At 48.8% G+C, this 21,910-nt stretch overlaps 1 protein-coding gene across 2 annotated transcripts; it reads right to left on the reverse strand.

Annotated features, from left to right (window-relative positions):
- Positions 1 to 788: 788 nt before the first annotated feature.
- On the reverse strand, positions 789 to 17,507 carry TMEM198 (transmembrane protein 198). 2 transcript variants are annotated; one of them, XM_084829290.1, is made up of 5 exons: positions 17,374 to 17,507; positions 8,057 to 8,307; positions 6,541 to 7,116; positions 3,965 to 4,155; positions 789 to 2,433 (listed from the first exon to the last, which is right to left on the reverse strand). In XM_084829290.1, exons 2-5 carry the CDS (start codon positions 8,217 to 8,219, stop codon positions 2,287 to 2,289), a joined length of 1,077 nt encoding a protein of 358 aa, XP_084685416.1. In that variant the 5' UTR covers positions 8,220 to 8,307; positions 17,374 to 17,507; the 3' UTR covers positions 789 to 2,286. The 2 variants fall into 2 exon arrangements, with proteins under 2 accessions (XP_084685416.1, XP_084685427.1); XM_084829301.1 differs by lacking the exon at positions 17,374 to 17,507 and adding an exon at positions 16,313 to 16,628 and having other exon boundaries at positions 801 to 2,433.
- Between the last annotated feature and the right edge of the window lie 4,403 nt (positions 17,508 to 21,910).

Raw genomic sequence — 21,910 nt, forward strand, 5'->3', positions numbered from 1 at the left:
CAGGACATGTACATTGTGCAGAATATGTATGTGTGTGTGTGTGTGTGTGTGTGTGTGTGTGTGTGTGTGTATAAGCATCTCTAAGCATCACCTCTTTGGGAGGACCTGAAATCAGGAAAGAGGGTGGAAGGCTCTAGGGAGAAGCCACTGATGGGTAACAAGAAGTGGTTATCTGGGCCACAGCAAAAACTATGCCTTGGTGATTTGACTCCCTGCCCTAGAGCCTCCTTCTCCTAACAGAGGGTTGGGATGTTATTGTAACTCTCCCTTCATGCAATTTGTCATAAACAGTGCAATCTAGCTCAGAAAGGAGCTCTGTAACAGAGCTCACAGTGCCGCAGCATTGCACCTTTCCTCCAAAATAAGACTCTATCCATAACCACCTAAGCCTTAATTCCAACATTGCGTGAGCAGACTTTTTGCTATCTTAGAAGATTCCTGCTGTCAGAGCAGATTTGGAGGGCTGCAGGGGGGAGGGGGAAACCGTTCTGCCAGCGGTTTCGGTTCCACTGATGGATGCTCATGGTTGGATAGAACCCCGAGTTCACACACGTACCCTTCACCCAAGGGGACACAGTGGTACACCTTTGCTTGCTGTCAAGCAGGAAGAAGTGACAATTCCAGATCTTGTTTTGAGTTGACCCGGCTGTATGTGATGCCTCCCCATCTCCCAGTATGCTCCCCTGACCCCCAAATCCAGGCTTGTCTCATCTCCACTTCTAATATCCACGCAGATGTATGCAGTAGTGTTCCTGCCCCAGCCCAATGATTGTGGAACATTCATTCATGGACACGCTACTCCTGAAAGGCTTTTTTTGTTTACTTGCGCAGCCGCAGCCCGGCAGCGTTTGGCACATATACAAAAGAAGAGAGAGGGAGGAAGAGAAAGACAAAACAAAGAAAAACAAGAGTGCAAGGTTTCTGTGGTGACAAACAGTGGTGATTGGTGACAGAAACATGCAGTTTCTCCACGGAGGAGAGTCCTTGCTGAACTGTGCTCGATCCTCCCCTGCCCCATCCTGAAATGGATGGCTGGCAACTTCTCTCCCACCCCTCAAACCCACTACCAGTCTCCTCAAAGATGGAGCCGCCGAGAGACTCGCAGCCCCCACAGAGTTCACCAGTAGACAAAAAGCAAATGTGGGGACTATTAACCCTCCCTCCCCCAGCTCTCTGAGACTAGGTAGAAAAAAGGGATGAGGCCAGGTAAGGGGCTGAGGGGGAAGAGAACAGGACAGCAGGAACCCCTATTCCCCTTTCTCCAGCCATCCTTCTGATGGTCTCTTAGGATCCAGCAGAGTTCTTCAGGCCCAGCTCTTTGTCAATAATAAATTAATACAAATAACGGCAACAAGACTATGTACATGGGTATGTCCCCCCGCCCCCGCAGTCCCTCACTACCCTACCCTCACTCCAGAGCGAGGAGCAGGGGGAGAGGGCAGGAGGAGTGGGGGGGCTCAAAAAGGCTCATTGCCTGGATATCAGCTGACTGCCCATACTTGCTCCAGCTCCACCGCACACGCTCACACTCGCACACTCCAACCATTACACAGCTCAGCCCAGGGGCCAGCCCCCCACCCCCTCCCTCCTTGAGTCACCCATTGAAACAGAATGCCAGGCACTGGTATGGACAAGGGGCCCAGGGCCAGAGGACCCCATTTCCCTGAGCTGGCTAGTTCCAGCCAGACTGGAGTGAACCAAGTCAAATCCTACCACCATCAGTACACAAGGGGTGCTTGGGCCCCATGAGATAGTCCTTGGGGTCAGTTCATGCAAAGACAAACTCCAGGACAAGGACTGAGTCCATGATGTGGAAAGAGCGCTCAGGAACACCCCATGGTCCCTCCATATATGGGCCACTCCAGTAGTGGCGGGTGGAAAGGCTAGCAGTTTCTCGTCCATTCCAGGGGGGGTTGCAAGTGATCAGCTCTTTCCTCTCTGGCTTCATGAGGCCATATTCACCCTTCCCACAAATCCTGCACTTCTGGCCTGGGTGGGTTGCAACCAGGTCTCTCTTCAGCCCTTTGCCCAAGCACCTGCTCATGTTCTTTCCTTGCCCCTTGTTTCATGGAGGCTTAGTCAGAGCCAATGTAGCGCTGGGGAGAATTCCGCGTATACTGAGAGATGTTGGACTACATCCACATGGCCAGGCCAGGCCCATGAAAGCCAGCAGAGAGAATCCACAAGTCCTGATGGTACAACACAGGCGCTAAGCTATGTCCATGTGGCCTGACCCGTGCACCTGTAGGAGACAGCGTCCTTGTATCCTGGTGGGAAGGTGCTGGGCTATACCCGCATGGCAGGGCCGGAGCCTGTCGTCAGGGGCACAGTGGAGCCACAGTCATAGTCTATGTCGATGGCAGCATGTGTGTTGGCCAGAAGGCTGTTGAGAGAGGAGCCCGTCTGCCGTTCCCGGAAGCTCTGTATGTAGCTCTACAAGGAGGGGAAAAGCAGAAAATGAGGGCACTGCCTTCCCTCCTCCATCCCCCATTTCTGGTTGAAGTTTCATAGAACGGATGGACTACCCTTGTCTTGATCTAGAGTGGGCAGCTCCAGGCTCTTCCTGTTTATCTGCCTTGGAGAAAGAATATCTTCTGAGCTTTTCCTAATTGCTGCAGTATTGCCCCCTCCTCCGTTCATGTAGCTAAGAGCCAACTGTTCTTCCACACACCACCCCGAACTTTCTTGCACACCCAACAGTGGGAAAAGCTCACAGCACTTCCTGGGTATGTCGCTTCTTGCACTCCTGAAAATGACTGCCAGAGAGGCTGTGGCTTGACCTGTCTGTGCTGTAAGAGGGACAGACCAGGAAAACCAAGGAGTACTTCACACTTACATGGCAAGAATGTTTCTGGCTGCTACATTGTTTGCTATAGTAGACACATGAAATGTGAGCAGCAGATGCACATTCCTAAACATGTGGTGGCCATGTGCCGGGAAGCCATGGCCAGCTGAGGTTCCATGGTGCCTCTCCCTAAATGTTTAGGAATGCATGTCTGCCGTTCCACACTTTACATATTTACCATAATGGGACAGTGCCAGTGCTTTTGGTCATCCTGCCATTTTGAACAGTGCTTTACTCCTCTATGCATTTGGACACCCGAGTGTGGAGAGGGACAGCGCTGGGTGTCGTAACAGAGTACAGCTTGTCCCAGGCTATTTGTACCTGTGAGCAGCACAGAGGCTTACTGGGTGTAAATGGTCATTGGCTGGTATACTTAAGCACTTTCGCCATCATTTGAGAGCACCCCGTTGTACTGTTATGCAAGGAGAAGGCCACTATATTTCTTCTACCCTAATTAGCAATGTTCAACAAGTGCCCCATAGCAACACTTTTGATAGTAGACAGATTCCTCCATGGCTGAAGAGAGCTTTCACTGAGATAGAGAAAATTATTAGAGACATGCACCTCTGCTTTTGGCTCCCAACTGAAACTGCCAAATGTGGGGCAAGAACACAATTTTCACTAAGTTTCTCAACCCATCTACTCTCCATATATGTGATGCTGTGCCTTGGTAGATGCCTTGCACATGGAGACTTCAATTGGTGGCTAACCTACAGTGCTGGGTACCACTATTCTCTGTCCCCTTGTCCTATCTCAATGAGAATTCGGTACAGATAGTCTACAGGGGGTGTGGGAAGCAATGGGTTTAGAGGTGAGAGACACTTCCATCCTAAACCAATGTGTTATTGAATGAAGGAAACATTAGGGGTAGAGCTGGCTTTCAAGATGGAAGTGCCTTGTTGATTATCCAAAAGCAAGGGAGGGTGAGTGGAATAGTGGAAATAAACAGGACAGCCAAGAGGAAAAGCACGGGCGACAAGGTGACTCCCTCCAGCAGTCTGTCCTGCTCCTGCTGCTAGATAGCTGAATTATTTGCAATGCAGCTGAGGTTCCCATGTCCGCAACACATGCAGTCCCACTGCCCTACCCCTGGGCAGGAGGGCACTGGCATTCACTCACTGGAGAGAGCACATCCCCATCAAATCGGCGCACAGGGTTTGGCTTGCGGCGGTAGGCAGGCTCTGGTGGGTGGGCCTTGTGTTGCAGGTGGGGATGAGGATGCGGCCGCCTCTTCTTTTTCTTCTCTTTGCGCTCTTCCCGTTGCTTGATCCGCATCAGCTGGACACGACGCTGCTGCCGACTGATAATCACTGTGGAGGGAAGGAGGAGGCAGGGTGAGGTGAGAAACCCCACATGGCAAAGGCCAAGCAGGTGCCGCCTCCTGCATACTTAACTGTGGGAGGAAGTGGAGACCAAAATTAAAGCTGAGACCCCCGGTCTCCGAATCAGATCAGTTCATGGGTGGCAGAGCCATCATGAAGTATTAGGTGGGCTGACTAAGGAAGGCACTCCCATGCTCAAGGCGCATTTTTAGTCCCAGAGCTGGGTGCTATGGCCCTCTCCCCCTCCTTGCATCTGAGATTAGCAAGCACTCACGCACATACATTCAGAAACATTCATTACCTCAGGAAATGGCCTCCTCTCACTATAGCAAGAGGCTCAGCATGGCTAGGCATGCTCCATTCTCACCATATACGCCATCCCCAGCAAACCAGCCTTGTGCTGCTGCTGGGAAAGATGTTTGAAGCCTTGAAAAAGCCATTTGTTTTAAACATACATTTAAACCCCTCTGGGAGAAAAGGTGCTGGGATGGGGATTTGCAGTGAGGAAATGGGTGGAGAACAGCACTCACCCCCATGCCACTTTTCTGCTATCAATTGCAACCTCCCAAAGTGGATTCTAAAACACACACAAAAGGGATGACAAGTTGCAATTATACCTGTTTGCATGCAATGTGTAGTTTAGCTCTCGGAGACGAGAAACTGAATTGCATGGATCCTCCATGTGTCTGAATAAGGGCTCAAAGCATTAATTGATTAATTATGGCAATTAATCAGCCAAAGCCTTAATCTCAGAATAAAATGTGTATTGAATTGGTGGGGACCCATGTGCCTGCTCCCTCTGCCAAATTTGAAGGAAAAAGAACTTAAAGAAAGACCTTTCCCCAGTTGGTTATGATAGCTAGCACCCAGTTTGCTTTTCAGGATGAAATCAGTATAGTTTTCCTTTTAACAATAAAAACCACAGGTAACTGAAGCTGATGCCGTTCACTTGAAATTAATGCCAATATATCTTTTAAATCTAGATTTTTTAACAATACTGTTCTTGAACATGTTTATTTTTGAAAGCCCTGTTGGCTTAGGTGTGTTACTATAGCAGGGAGTATCACCTATTTTGAAAGTTGATTCAACAGAAAATTAAAGATAGCATTCTAAAATGACGCTACCTTCTGCTTATGAAATTGCAAGTTATCACACATTTACAATGAGATATCCTTTTCATTTAGAATCCTCCCAAAGGAACATTCATTCTAGTTTTGCAATATCTAAAACGATTACTTGGTTAATTGTTTAATCATTTGACTTTCAAAGAAATAAATAGATCAAAATACTATGAACTCTTACATTCTTATGGACCTAGAGAAAAGCTCTGCAGACTCAGCAGTTCAAAACTGTATTTATTTCAGACGAAGGGAACATTACCATAGGAAACCTGTGCAGTGCCTTTGGATCAAGCTGCTGTTGAGGGCACAGCTATAGAAGCTGGTAAAAAATTTGACAAGCAACCCTATTTTGGGCAGAACCACATGAACTTCGTGCTAGCCACTTTCAGCGGGAGGCCCTGGTTGTCATGAGCTGTATCCAACAGGGTGCTTCTGCCACCGCTAGTTCTCCTGCACCCCGCAGATTTTCTTCCTCAAGCAGTGCGCACCACATACGCAAGAGAGATTTAACATTTCTGGAGGCAACCCAAAACAAGTGGAAACGCTCATTTCTTGAAGGAGGCAGGTCAGTGGAGCTCGCATAAAAGAGCTTTGCCAACCTGCCTCCTTCCAGAAATGAGCAGAAACGCTTGTTTTGGGGCTTCCTCTAGGAAGTGCTAAATCTCCCTTGCGTAAGCAGTGGATCCTGCTTGCACAATGGAATTGGCGGGACCCACCACTTGTGGAAGGGGATTGATGGGGCAGAAAGGAATCAGTGGGGGTATAAGTGCCCCATTGGTTACTGGCCCATGCCACCAATTGCAATGATAAACCCATTTCCACAGTACAGAAATGTCATTATGGTTGTTATCATGCCTGTTTTGGCAGACACAGACCTGGCCATAGCTGGTAGAAAGCCCTGCCCACAATGCATGTTGCATTTGTGTGGTGCCAGGACGATAGGTGCCTCCTACTGTGAGACCCACTGCATATCCCAGCCCCCCTTGTAACTGACAAATACATGACATGCTAAATATGCCACTCCTGAGAGTTTAATTATACTGCTCAGCCCAGGAGATGTAAGTTTCTGGGTTGATGAAATTCCTGTCAGTGAGATGGGAGAAGGGGAGGGAGCTAAAGTTTAATATAATTCCTGGATAGGTAATTGGATTATATGCAGCAACAGGGTAAGTCAGGAGTAAGGCTCATCCCATTTGGCTGAACTTTTGGCTGACTTTTAGTCCCCTTATCAACCCAGCAGTACCACACTCACCTTCTGTGTGCGAGTATCCCTCAGCCGTGACTTTCCACTGCACTAGGACACCCAACAAGGCCAGGATGGGCCAAGTACCCAGGATGACCCAGCTGTACCAGCAGATGGGCCGGGCAGGTGCCACCTTGACACGCTCATAAACGTACTGCAGCAGCAGGAAGAGCTCGACAAAGTAGTCAGCCGTGGCAGTCATGACAGCACTGCCAAAGACGGCAGTGGAGAGCGTGGTGAAGAGGCGCTGCCACTGCAGGGTCAGCACCGCGCACAGCATGCCCACGCCCAGCAGCAAGCCGATGGGGATCCAGACGGTCGGCGGGTGGTAGAACTGCTCCATCACCACCAAGGCAGCCACAGCCAGCAGGAGCCCGAGCAGCAGCCCGACCATGAAGAGCCCGACACTGCGCACCAGCATGGTGACCAGCCCACACAGCACCCCGATGCCCAGCCCAATGCCCACGGAGGCCTCTACGCTCAGCTGAGTGTCCAGCACCCGCTCCTTGTAGCACAGCATGAAGATGATCACCGAGCCAAACATCAGCCCTGTAAGGAACATCACTGCCTTAAAGCATCGGTACCCTGAGGAAAGAAGGGAGCAGGTGTTACTACTACTACTTGGGAGTATGGTGAGGGACACAGTGTAGGTTACTCATCTGTTTGCTCTAGCAAGGCAGGACCATTCCCATTCCAGAGGGCTTCACACACTGAGAAATGTTGCTCTTACATTACAAAGGAATATCTAGTGGAGAATTGAGAGTCTACTATCTAGGACTTCATTACTTGGGCATTTCCTGCACTCTGCACTGCATTGGTGCCTTTCAGATGTCAACTCCCATCCGCCCCAGCCAGCATGGCTAACATAGTACAAAACATCTGAAGGTTATCAGGTTGGGGAAGGTTGCAAACGTCTAACTGGAAACACAGAAGTGTTCTGGGGAAAGCCAGCTGATCTTTTCTTGTGGGATTTTTGATTTTGGGATGCACATTGCTGCATCCCCAGCAATGCAGTTTGCTACTCTTAGGCATGCAACCTCAGTGGGATATCACAGCAGTATTTCACGAGCATGCGTTCCACTCAGTTGCTGCTGCAGACACGCTGGCCCAGTTTGTACAGAACGATAAACCAGATATTTTTTTTAAATCCTGGGTCGCTGTGAATGCAGTAGTGTTGTGGTGTACACTGCCCAATCTCTGGGTTGCTCTCCCAGTGCAACCCAGGTTTGCACCATCCCTGGGTTGCTTAGTGCGATTGGAACCCAGGAATTGCTGGTTAGCACCTTATACTTAACAAACCAGGGATGGAGCATCCCTGGGTTGTTAAGCTACAAAAGCACGTTTGCTTGTCTGTTCTGCGCGAACACAGCCACTGTGACCCATGGCTGGCTGTGTGTGGAATGGGCTCCGTGAACCTAGTAAGGGCACTGAGATTGTTTATTCCCTCCAGTCCCCATGCCACACCCTCAGCTGTCCTCTGACTACCTAGAATGGCCCACAGGCAGCCCTCCCCATCCCTGCTCACCAAAGAAGCAGTAGATGATCCCAAAGAGGCAGCACATGGCACACACCACGGACGGCACTACTTGGTAGCGCCGCTCAATCTCCTGCTCACAACTATGAGTTCGGTCCTGGTCTGGGGCATGCGGCAGCAGCGGAAAACGCAGGGTCTGTACAGTTGACGTCATGGCTCTTCAGAGTCTTGGAGGCGATGTCAGGCTCCCCACTCCCTCCCCGTCGCCTGCAGGGGATGCTGCCTCATGGTATGGCTCCCATCTGTTGAGAGGGGACAAGGCAAGAAAGGTCAGGCCCCAGGTTCTTGGAGGTCCAGCAGGAGACCAACCAGCAGAACAACCCAAGCACATGAACTTCACAGACATCCCTGGGCCAAAATGACACAGGTCTCCATGGAAAGAATCAGCAGGACTTAAGGCATATCATCCCCACTCCACACCCTGCAAGGCTGTTCCACCGAGATGTTCAGAAATGACCCCCTTCTTTTGTGAAGCCTGCAAGAGGCAACTAACAATGAGGATTAAAAATGTGACAAGCTCAGAGGTGGGAACACCCACCAACTCCCTGGGCTGAAGCCAAATCCAAGCAGATATTACTGGCTGGTAGAAGAAACTGTCTTGAGCATTAGCAATATATGAAACGGGCAGAGCAAGCCAGCCGGCACCCGACTACCGTAGCTGTCCACATGTATGTCTTGGAGGTTACTTTAGGATCCCACTGATCTTTCTCTACCTTGGTCTTTATAGTAAGCATCTCACCAAGCCAACCCAGCCTGACAGGGAGCTTTACAGCATGTTCCATGATGGAGAGTGGGCTCAGAGCAATCCTGGGAGAGGAGAGCGCCAAGTGGGAATGGGACGGCAACTTTCCCCCAAAAAGTGTCTATAAAGAGAATCACCACCGCATGGTCTCCATAGCAACCAAGGGAAGAACAGATGATACTTTTAACAACATAGATGCACCCCCCTCGTCTCTCCCCCCACCCCGTTTCTAGCTCAAGGAACCAGTGGGATAGAGCAGTGAGTCACCAAAGCGGGGTGTAGCAGTTTGGAAAAGCATCTGTCAGAGACTGAGTTTCATTAACCCTATATGTGTATGTCTGGCTCCCTAAGCCTAGCCACCAGGACAAAGAAGAACTGGCTATCTGGCTGGGGCAGCATCCCCTCATGTTTACCAGTTGAAGGGTGACCATTCAGAACAGCAGCAAAGGCAGGTCACAGCACACAGCACCTGGCTCCTGCTTTCCCTTCCCCATTTTCTCAGCTCTGATAGACCACAGGCTGGAAAGCACAGCAGTGTGTTGTTAACTCTTCCCTCATCACACATGATCAGATCATCAAGCAAGATACAAGCCTCTCTCTCTCTCTCTTTTTTAAATTGATGTGAGCTGCTTTGGGAGACCATAATTGTCTGTAAAGGAGGTAAAATGTAGTAAACAAATAAACAATACAAGATCAAGCAGTAGGCAAGCCCTGCCCCCTTCTCCTGTAGCTTGCAAATGAAAGGACAGAACACTGAACCGATCCATCTAGGGCAGTAGGGGCTTCTCTGAAACTCAGTCCCAGACAGATAGCAGCTTTGAATGTACTGCAATTAATACTTTTCACACCCACCCTTAACACAGAGGAATCCTTTTTGCAGGGTTAGGCTCAGTCCTGTCCTGGGGAAGTGGGGTGAGGGATGGCAAGGGACGTGAAGACGGTTCAGCCAGAGGGAGATTTGACCCACACCCCCTCCCACCAGCTTGCTGCCCAGGGAGAGGTCAGTAGCCTGGGAAATCTCTATCCCCTCCCCCCTCCCTCTCATTTTCCTCCCTTCCTCTCTCCCCTCCCCTGCACCCCCCACCGCCAATGAACACCAGTATTGAAGGCATGCCATCTGCTGATTGGTCTACTCTCTGTTGCTAAGGTAGGCAAAGCATTTTCCGATTGGCTGCTGAGAAATGTCCAAACGGCGCGGCCTTCTTCTTGGCCACATATTTTTTGCTTTGTTTCAACGACTCGGCTTCTTCCATGCAAAGCCCCCCTCCGTGCCCACCCTTCCTCTGTGGCTGAACAGAAACACTTCTCTCCCATACCTGCTTGATTCTACTCGATCTTGAACCCAGCTTTAGACTCATGTTAAATCGCCCGCCAATGCCCTTTATTCCAAACCTATGCCTTCCCAACACGTGAGGCCCTTTAAACATGCCCAGGAAACCTCAGATTATTATTGACCAGAATGAAAATACCATCCCGTAATAAATGGAAAGGCCTGTCACTCAGGGTGCTTCCAGACGAGTCTTTTAGGGCGTCATCGCCCTGCCTTATTCATCAAAGTTTACACAGGGTTCAGTTGTCTTCCATTTGTGTTTTCTTACTGCTCCTGTCTGTTTCCTTAACACTAGGGGTGCTTCCAGATGGAGGGCACCTAGTGCTAGTGATTAGAAGGCAATGTGCAACTCTTCTGTTGTTTCTTCCTGAACAGTTTTTTTCTGGTAAGAGAAAACTGAAGAAGTCGTTGGGAAATATGGGACGGTTATGAGTAGAACACAACATCATCTGGTGTGTCATTGCCCCCCACCCCCCAATTCTGTGAATGAGGCAGGGAAATGGCACAATACAAGCCTCATCTGGAAACACCCAGAAAGCCTGTTAAGGAGAAAAAGACAGAAGAGCTGCATAGTGCCTTCTGACTGACAGCACTAGGAGCTCTCTGTCTGGAAAGAGCCCCTATTTTGGGAGTCTCAGCTTGAAATAGTAACAGATGTGGAGAAAGCTCTAGATGAGAAAGGCAACATTATGTTAACCCTTATGAAAGAAGAAGACCCACATTTTTGTTTTTTAAAAACAGACATTAGGATTAAAAAAAACCCTCCTGGAAGTTTGCTAGTAAATCTTCTAGGTGTGCAGGCACGTCGTCAACAACAACAACAACAACAACAGATGGAAAGAATAACTTTGGACTCTTTCTGTCTGCTATTCAACACACACAAAGGTATCTTAAGGTTCTGACAGCATTTCAAGTTAAAGCAGCCCACTCTGTAAGAAAGAGTTTGATATAAGTGCTGATCACATATTTGTTGTTGTTGTTCAGTCGTTAAGTCGTGTCCGACTCTTTGTGACCCCATGGACCATAGTACGCCAGGCCTTTCTGTCCTGCGCTCTCTCCCGGAGTGTGCTCAAGTTCACAGTCATTGCATCGGTGATGCTATCTAGCCATCTCATCTGCCGTCCCCTTCTCCTTTTGCCTTCAAACTTTCCCAGCATCAGGGTCTTTTCCAGTGACTTTTCTCTTCGCATTAGGTGGCCAAAATATTTGAGCTTCAGCTTCAGTATCTGTCCTTCCAATGAGCGCTCATCACATATAATGCAATGCATATAATGCAATACATGGCCAGTTATTTACTTCAAAAACAACAACAACTTTTTATTCTATTTTTAATCTTTACAAATGAAATAAACAGTACCAACAACCTAGTCATTATCTACAGTTTCCAACAATACAGTATTCTTAGGAGGACACAGCAGTAACGAAAAAGAAATTCAGTTATTTACTAACTGACTGGAAACTGACCACGATGTGCATGTACCCACTTGACAAGCTAGCCATCTGTAACATCCTCCCAAACAGTGAATAGAATTTTATCCCACATCTATTCCCAGTCAGAAATCTAGGAAGCAGCAGGAATAGTAAATTCTCCTCAGCACCTAGCATGAAACCAGGGACAGACTGGCTTATCAGATGATTAAATGGCCATCCTTATTCACCTTCTGTAACATCACTGTCTGGGTTACATGCCCCCATGACCAGCAGATCAATTAAATCATGCCAAACAATATTCACACAGCTGGATCAAGAGCAACAATAGTAGCACGCTGTTCCCAGGGAAGAAAACAGCAAAGCAAACAAAAAGTTGCTTTCCCACTTACCCCGCAGAGAGCTATTTTATTAGAAGACTCCATGACAGCATAACATGGCCAAAATTAAGACAGATTCTTAACAAATACAGAGATAGTAGCCAAACATAGGAGGCTAAAACAGAGAAGCACAAGGCTCATTCTGAGCCCCAAAAGAAACAGAATTGCAGCTAGTGTAACTGACTGAGAAAGGTATGTTTTTGTTCTGGAGTTCCAAATACAGGCAGCTACAAGAAATACACCTCCAAATTACCAGGAACCATAGATGAATTGCCATCAAGAGGTGCTAATGGGAATCTGCCTAATATTGGGTGGTGGTCAAGTTGGCGTCTCACTGTATACTTTTCATATGATTAGGAATGGCCCATGATAAACAACTGATCCGAAGCAGATGATCTAGTAATCTCGGGTGGGGTGACATCCCTGTCAGGTCTGCATGCTATGGTAGATGCATTGTGATCTAGTACATTCCATAACCGTCTGTAGATTATATATTGAAAAATATATCTCAGAATTCAATTAAAAACATAAGCTCTATGGGATCAGTCCACCTAGTTCAGCACCCTGTTCCCACAGTAGCTAACCAGATGCCTATGGCTAGGGATGTGTGAACCCGCCCCGTCTGCATTCTCTGGGCACCTGCCCTGCCCCTGCTCCCAGTCTCCAGACCGCGCTCGACCCCCTCCTGCACTCAGCAAGCGTCCCACAATCACCCCGGCAGCCTTGTCAAGCTCCATGGTCCCCATTTTTTGAAAAATAAAACGGTGATTGCAAATCTGAGCATATTTTCATTTCACAAAATGCACATTTTTGCGAATGTGCATATTTGCATATCCGCAAATATGCACATTTTCACATATATGCAAATATGCGCATTTGCAAAAATCTGCATATTCACACATAAATGCACATTTTATGCATATGCAAATATGTGCATTTTTGCAATCGCCATTTTATTTTTAAAATATGGTGACCACAGAGCTCGACGAGGTTGCCAGGGTGAGTGTGGGCTGCTCGCCAAGCACAGGCAGGGGGTGCGTGGGGGCAGGGGCTTGGTGAACGGAGCTTGGGGGTGTGGGTGGGGGGTTTCGCCAGATTCCTGGACAGAATTGGGCGGCCGCACCATCCCTACCTATGGCCATGGGAAACCCACAAGCAGGATATGCAGGCAATAGCCCTGTCCTGTTGTTTGACCTCAGCGTTTCCTATTCACAGGTATCCTGCCTGTGAACATGGAGATTGGCTTGGGAACAGCAGAAGCAAAATGCTTGGTATGTGCATACAATTTATCATTTATGCAAAGATCCCTTGCTGAACACTTTACCCCAGGATTGGGCCATAAGCCTATGAATGTTTACTCAGAAATCTGACTGAATTCAGTGAGGCCTACTCCCAAGTAGGTGCATATGTGATTGCAACCTTAGAATTAATAAATATACTGTCAACACATATGTTCCAGAGGAAAAGTGCTACTAAAATACAAGGCACTATTGAACTAATTTCTTGTTGGTATAAGAATATGCAAGATGATGGGTTACACAAAGCTCATCCTATGTGCAACTTGAAAGCATGCATAGCAGGAGCTTGGTGAAACACAAAAGCTTCTACATATCAACATTAACAAGATAAAGGTCCAATAAAAACAAATCACCTCACCTAGTTTATATCTCTGAAAATCACTCAAATCCACTGACACAAACTGTCATACTCTTGTTCCATAACAGCAACATTTGGCATCGTGACTGTAATTATCTGCTAAAACCATTCCAAACCTAAATGTGGAAAAATCCAGCCCCAAACTAGTCAATCTCCAGTTTATTTCTCTTTGTGGCACAGCTTTTCTAGCTCTTCCCCCACCCCACCAGCCATTCTAATCTCCCTCTTTGCACATGGCCCTGTTGTTGAGAGAGGCAGAAAGGCCAATGCAGTTTACAGCAAGCTAATGGCTGCACTAGCTATGGGCCCAGTGCTGGCTCTGGGACAGCTGTATATACCTGCTCTGTAAGGAGGGGCTCTTGATCTGTTCACTCCATATGTGTGCATCAGAGCAAATTAGATTCTGCCCTGCCAGACCTGAGGTACAGCAGCCCATGTCCCTGACCCCTTTCTCTGGGAGCAGAGAAACTCACACCTTGATGTTTGTTAGTGTTTATCATATTTGAGCCCTTTCCAGTGGCAGCTGGAGGGAAATGCATAACGGACTGGCCCTGCTGTGGGTTCTAAGCCAGCCAGTTGGGCTCCATTCCAGGAATTGGCTGAGCCCTGGCTAACCCTCTTCCATGATGATTGAGGGCTAGAGTTCCCACTTTCCCACAGGGTCTCTTTCTGTGCTATATCCGCCCAGGCAAATTTTGCAGCCACAAATAGAGCAGTGAGATGGACCTTTTCATACAAAAGTAGTAGATGGTTCCACAAGGGAAGAGGGACAGACATTCTTTATACCACTTCCTGATAAGCTGTGGGAGCATGATTAGGGTAGTTGTGGAAACCAGGCCAACTCACAAAGGAGTTGTGTCTGACACTGTACCCCTAGCTTCTCTCAGCAAAGGGGTTTGTAGGGAAAGGGTTGCAATAATGCAGTTTAGGTTCTGCAGATGAAGCTTCAGGAAAGGCAGGCAAGACTATCCTGCCAGAAGCCACCATAAGTAGAGTGTGAGAGCAGGTTGTCGAATCTCACTCAGTAGGAGTAAAAGCTGTGGAAGCATCAATTGGACTCAGCCTCCCCCGGTTCTGATGCTGCAGGGGGCAAAACTGTGGCACTAAGCTATTCACATCTTAGGGAACAAGTGCCAGGCCACACTCTGCTATCCCAGCAAACCTCTCCTGAGGGCTAGGGTTAGGCACACCAGCTGATGGGATCTGTTAATGCGGAAGGGAACCTTTGGCTCCTTATCCTCTTTTTGCCCCTGGGATTACCTTGACAGCTTGCTGAAAAGCTTCTCATGAAATAATCCTATTAACCTGGGAGCATCCCAGAGGAGTGGTAATATGAGGAGCAGCTGCAACACAGGGCCCTTGTCTGCCAGATGCTCTGCAAGCAAGGAGGAAGCCCTGGGGCCCGACATCGTATTGTAAGGAAACACCATGCAGTCTTTCCAGAGAGGCAGCAAGAAGACATATGCGTCTCATTTTGTGGGGAGAGGATAGGGTTGGACATTTAAAAAAATGATTTTATAACACTTGAATTGGAAAGCACTGGAATCACCCCCACCTGGCACAGAAGATAAATAAGCTGTGACTGACTGTAGTGACACACATGTATAAACGCACATATTATGCAGAGCCTGTGGCCCCAGCCTGTATCTGTCCCTATCACTTAAGAGTTTTTATCTCCAGAGAATGACTAGCTCAGGTTCTTCCTGCCTATGCTCCTGTCAGTGGCTGATTGCGAGTCTTGGCATGGAATGGCTGTTTTGTACCTGTAGCAAATGAGTCTGGAGGGTATCAGTCATGGAGAGCAGGTTCAAAGGAGGAAGAAACTTTACTGGGGTGTGGCTGGGTTACTGAAATATAAGACCCTTCAGTACCTATCCAATACTGCCCTGGTCAGTGAAAATATCACCCTGGTACTAAGTGTACCACAGCTCCTCCCCACGCTGCCTTGCTCCATATAGCACCCAGCCCACTGCAATTTGGTTAATTATGGCACATCCCATTCCACAGCAAGGCATGCTGCCCTTTTCCATCCCAAGCATAAACCTTGCCTACCCAATCCTGGGCTTGCAGGCACTTTCAGAAAGAGGTGTTTGCAATGATTAAGTATGCTGAACCAGTCTATCTGTACACCCACAAACCAAACAGGGGGCTGTGCGAACCCTTATGCTGATTGCTATTAATCCACATGGATAAGCAGGATTAGAAAAGGTGATGCTGCAAAGGTAGCACCAAATCAGCCACAATGGTACAAATCCCCTCCCCTCTCTTTGGAAAGTAGCTCTACTTTGGAGCAACAAACTGCCTGGTAGCATCTTAAAGACTAACAAATGTTTTATGACATAAGCTTTCATGGGCTAGATTCTACTTCATCACATGCATTCAGTGTTATCCAAAGTTTGGGGTGGAGGTGGGGGTTGTAAACAGTGAGGTCAGCAGGAAATGAAATGCAATAAAGTATAGACAATGACAAGTACTTCCTGCCTTGGTGGTGAGATTGCTGGAGTCAATTAGCTCCCCTTTTGCCATGTCTACCTAGAGGGAAGCCTGGTTTGCCAAGCTTGTGACATCTTCATTCTATCTGCAACAGTTCAGCCCTGCCTTGTCCTCCCTCCATCCACAGTGTCCCAACCAGGTCTCACCATGTGCCTCACTTCCCCACTACTAACATGTCCCAGCCTGCAGTCCCTCTGTTCCCTCAGCCTGACACATACCTGGCTTTGTCCGCCTGCTCCGTCCATTTGTCATCAGTTTGTTCCTCCTCTCATTAGTGCAAGCCGGACCATTGTTTCATTGTTGCATCCTCGTTTGGGACTGACAGCAGATCACATAAGGGAAGCTGCGGGGTTGCTAAGATACGGAGCTGCAAAGACTTCTGGGGAACCCACCAGGCTCTCTTTGTTTGGGATGAGGGGGTCCTCGGGGGATCCTGGGCTTGTGGACCTATAAAGGCTGGGGAGTACTAAATGGGCTAACAATGCAACATTGCGGTTGTTTTTCCTTTTGAAGGGGCATGGATTGTTTCTGTCCACCCAATGAAAGATTTGGGTTTTTTTTCCCCTTTGTGTTCTTTTAAAGCTCAGCCTTTGTTTACACATGTTTATGCTAATTAATATCTGGAAATAGATAGTGGGCAGGGCTTTTATTTTCCTCCCGGAGAGGTATCACATGTCTAAGGAATACGAGCCAGGGAGAGCAGGGGCTTTAGGCAGGGACCCTTTTTCCTCCCTGAGGAACCAGCTGGGGGAAATACAGACCCTGAGCCTGGCTGAAGGCGCTCTGTGGCCCGCAGCAGCACTCAGCTGGACAAAAGAAGAGCCGTGTGTGTGTGTATGTGTGTGTGTACAGGACAATCTGGAATCCCGCCCTTCTCGCTCCATCCATCCCGGACTAGGCCTTCCTCGCCGCTTGTGCACCTCTACTGTGGCCGCTGCCCTGGAGGGGATCCGACTCCGCGGTGACGGACGCCGAAGCGAATTCAGCCCCGCTGCCTCCCCAACTTCTTTTCATCGCCTGAGCCCCGGGCACGAGACCAGAGCGCGCGAGAGCGGCACGGCCATCTATTGCCTTCCGGGCTCCCACGCTTCCGATGCTCCCGGCTTGCAGATCCCGCTTTCTGCTCCCATCGGTCCCCTTTGCTCCCCCTCCCCATGCACTCCTCCGAGATCAAGCGCTACTGTGCCCAACCCGGGGGCGGCGGCGGCGGCGGCACGGCCGCCTCCCCGCCCCCCGGCAACCCGCTTCTCCTCCCTCCCCCCCGCGCCGGTCCCCCTACCTGCTCGACCCGGTCTCGAACCCGGACCACCAGAGCCCGCCAGCCCGCCCGCCCGGTGCTGAGGGACAGCTCCGCGTGACGTCACCCCGCCGTTTCTCTCTCTCCCTCTCCCTCTACCCCCCCCCCCCGCCTCCACTTTCCCGCGCGCGCCCTCGCGAGACGCGGCCGGGAGAGGCGGGCTGGCGCGGAGGGAGGCGGGCGCGCGCCTCGGGCGACAGATGGGCCGCGCTTGCTTCCCCTCCCCTCCCCTCCCCTCGCCTCCCCGCTCCTCCTCCTTCCCGATGTCGCCGCCCGCCCCCAAGTCCCCTCAGCCGCCCGCCCCCGCGCTCCGCTTGTGGCCCGGAGCGCGCAGCGGCGGAGGCGGGAGAGAAGAGCACCGCCAAGCGCGTACCTCGTACGCGAATGATGCGCCAGAGCTGCCTGCACACGCAGGGTTCCTGCCGCCTTTCTGCGCCCCCTCGGGAGGGCGGGCACGGGCTGCTTCTGGCCCCCGCCTGAGCAAGCTCCGCTCCGAGTTCCCGTTGTTCGCTGTGCGCTCTGATATGCACGACCCGCTTCTCGTGCGTCGCACTGGCCGGTCCTTGGCCGTGCTGCCCCCGTTGTAGTGGCTTTGCATGAGTAGCCGCCCCACGGGTCCTGCCCCCTTGTTTCGACTGGCGCCCGGCGCGACTGTAATATAAACTGCATCGTGCGACCCCGTTTGCCATGCGCTGCATCCACTACTTAGCCCTGTTGCACACCGTGCTAGAAAGAGCACACACACGCAACAACGGGCCTTTTGGCACCTTCAAAGCCTAATGCGTTTCATCGTCAACATCGTTAGCAGTAGTGGTACTGCGGCGTACGCTTTCGTGGATCATAGCCCACTTCATCAAAGTGTATAATAGAGACGGTCTATTCGCGCCTGCTCCTCCGACGGCATTGCACGAGCCGCTTGCATGGTCTAGCTCGATTGCGACTGCCTTGTGTTTGCACTGCTAGGTTCCAGTGTATTGCATTTCCCAGCCCCGCTGTAACGTTAAATTCCATTGCATTTAGTCTTCCTGCCTTTCCAAGCAACAGGAACGCATCAGTGCATTTAGAAAATTGTAGAGAATTTATCCACAGAAGATTTGGCCGAGGGATCACGTTCGAGCCAACATCCTGGATTTATTTATTTAATGGGCGTATGCTTTCTATCGTTCCTTACACGACATCAGGGTTCCAGGATATCCCTTTTCATATATCTCAGAACTCATGGAACCCTCTCTAGGCTACAAAGCAACCATTACAAGGCAGTAGTTCTTGTAAGAGACAATAGCAAGTCTTCTTGGCCCATGTTGTTCAGTCGTTAAGTCGTGTCCGACTCTTCATGACCCCATGGACCATAGCACGCCAGGCCTTCTTGGCCTCCGCTCTCTCCCGGAGTGTGCTCAAGTTCATATTCATGGCCTCGGTGATGCTATCTAGCCATCTCATCCTCTGCCGTCCCCTTCTCCTTTTGCCTTCAATCTTTCCCAGCATCAGGGTCTTTTCCAGTGACTTTTCTCTTCGCATTAGGTGGCCAAAATATTTCAGCTTCAGTATCTGTCTGAAACAATGAGCAGTCAGGGTTGATTTCCTTTAGGATTGACTGATGTGACCTCCTTGCAGTCCAGGGGACTTGTAAGAGTCTTCTTCAGTACCACAGTTCGAAAGCATCAATTCTTCGGCGCTCAGCCTTCCTTATAGTCCAGCTCTCACAGCCATATGTTACTACTGGGAAAACCATAGCTTTGGTTATATGCACCTTTGTCGGCAAGGTGATGTCTCTGCTTCTTATTATGCTGTCTAGGTTTGCCATAGCTTTCCTCCCAAGGAGCAAGCGTCTTTTAATTTCATGGCTACAGTCACTGTCTGCGGTGATCTTGGAGCCCAAGAAAATAAAATCTGTCACTGCTTCCATTTCTTCCCCTTCTATATGCCAAGAAGTGATGGGGCCAGATGCCATGATCTTCGTTTTTTTATTGTTGAGTTTCAAACCAGCTTTTGCACTCTCCACTTTCACCCTCAACAAGAGGCTCTGTAGATCTTCTTTGCTTTCTGCCATTAGGGTGGTATCGTCTGCGTATCTGAGGTTGTTGATCATTCTCCTGGCAATCTTAATTCCGACCTGTGATTCATCCAACCCGGCGTTTCTCATGATGTACTCTGCATGTAAGTTAAATAAGCAGGGCAACAATATGCAGCCTTGTCGTACTCCTTTCCCAATTTTGAACCAACGGGTTGTTCCATGTCTGGTTCTTACTGTTACTTCTTGGTCCACATACAGGTTTCTCAGGAGACAGGTAAGGTGGTCTGGTACTTCCATCTCTTTAAGAATTTGCCAGAGTTTGTTGTGATTCACACAATCAAAGGCTTTAGTGTAGCCCATGAGAGAACCACTAAAATTTAGTGACTAAATAGTGTGACTCCAGAACATCCTCCCCGTTCTAAAATATGCATCCTGGGTTATATTATATGTGATGCCACATGTGGAAGATGGGAGACAGGCGAATCATCTATAGGGCATTTGGAAATAACAGCATTTTTTGAGCTAAGGACATTTGGACAAAACAGTTACACCTAAGGAGAGTGGTATAATTCAAAGCCATGTACATAGTACAAATCTCAGAACTGTACAGAGATAGATATAGTGCTCCATCCCTTTCCAGCAGAGCAGTGGGGAAACTACTCAATTAATATTTAAAACTAGCCTAGGTGCATTGTCTTTTAATCCAATTTCAGTGTTGTAGAAATGGGTGATTCCAAATCAGAATCTCAGGGTATGGTCCAAGGGCACATGATGCAACAACTTTGCTGAAGTTAAGCATCTTTGTGTCTGGTCAGCGTCTGCACAATAATTCTTATGTACTCCATCTTAAGTTCCATCATGGAAGAAAAGTGGAATAATAAATATAGTACCTTTAATGTTGGCATATGCCAGACCTCCCCAATCTGGTGCTTTCCAGTTGTTTTAGATCAGCCCCAGGCAGCAAAGTCAGTGGTTAGGAATGCTGGGAGTTGTAGCTGAAAACATCTGGAGGACCCCAGGTTGGGGGAGGCTGGTATATAATAATTGGATGGAGTTAACAGAGACAGTAATTCTATGCCCAGCAATGAGATCATGTTCAGTCAGTTGCCTTGAATAGCTTGAGATCATCAAAAGCCTTCCGTGCCATTGATTGTTTTTAACTAACTTCCTTATGTACCAGCTTTTCCCAACATCCCATGAGAATGAGTTCCATAGGTAAACTACAGCATGTGGAAAAGTACTGTCTTTTCCTGTCAAATAATTCTGTCAGCTTAATTGGATATGATGAGAGAAGATTTAAAACACACACACACACAAAACAACAACCACTTGTTCACACTTTTACTACCATGTATGTGATTTCTTGACCTGATCGTTCTTCCTATCCTTAAAGATTTGTACTAACAGAGAATGTATCTGTTGAAATTGTCACTGATGTGTTAGCCTGACCACAAGCAGGGAAATCTCCAGCTCCCACTTCCATGAAGTACAGGGGCTACTCCATCTATAGCCATCAGACTGCATCCTTAGATGCTGCCTTTCACATTTAGCATAGTGTCCAAGCATACATACTAAACACCACATGAGTGACATTTGGGTTACAAGACAGATGCATGTTACATAGCAGAGAAATGAAATATCTTTCACCTCCAGAGGTCAGCCACTCCTCTAGCTTAGGCACATCATAAAATCTGCTCAAGTCTGAATCCCACTTACCATCTGCTGAGCTCCTTGAGTCATGAAGAGGAGGAGGAGGAGGATGTGTGGGAACGATGATGAGGCACTGCTGCTGCTTCCTCTGCCATCTACTCTCCTCCCACTCTCAAGTCTTTAGCAGCTCAGACAGCTTAGATTCTCCTCTGATGTGCCAGGTGATTAACTCTGCCTTTTTTTACCTTAATGATATTGTCAAGTGGAAATGTGTGCCCACCTCTAAAAGGTTACGATTGTATAAGATGCTGTGATCGCTATGGGGACACTCCCTGTAAGTTTCCTATGCGTTGACAGCACACACGCACACATATCGTTTGCATATCACAACCCAGGCCCAGGCCCAAAGGGTCTTCTTAGCCTATCACTAGCCTTGCACTCGTTTGGATGGGGATAAGCGGCTGAGCATCCAACTCTTCTTAGCTGTATTTCTATGTTGTTGTTGTTGTTCAGTCGTTCAGTCGTGTCCGACTCTTCGTGACCCCATGGACCATAGCACGCCAGGCCTTCCTGTCCTGCACTCTCTCCCGGAGCGTGCTCAAGTTCATATTCATTGCATCCGTGATGCTATCTAGCCATCTCATCCTCTGCCGTCCCCTTCTCCTTTTGCCTTCAGTCTTCCCTGGGCCAAAAAGCATATTCAGTTTCAGCTCAGATCAGCGCATACCTTTGAAATATATGGCACAAATCCAAGTGAAGAAATTATTGAGTAGCACATATATGAAAGATGGGTTTTGGGAACCAAAGGTAGGTGGCATAAGAGAAACCAAATTCATTACAAAGGGAGAAATACAG

This window comes from Heloderma suspectum, chromosome 1, assembly GCF_057233095.1.
Source record: "Heloderma suspectum isolate Gila_16-S chromosome 1, 16-S_ref, whole genome shotgun sequence".
Lineage (NCBI taxonomy): Eukaryota > Metazoa > Chordata > Lepidosauria > Squamata > Helodermatidae > Heloderma > Heloderma suspectum.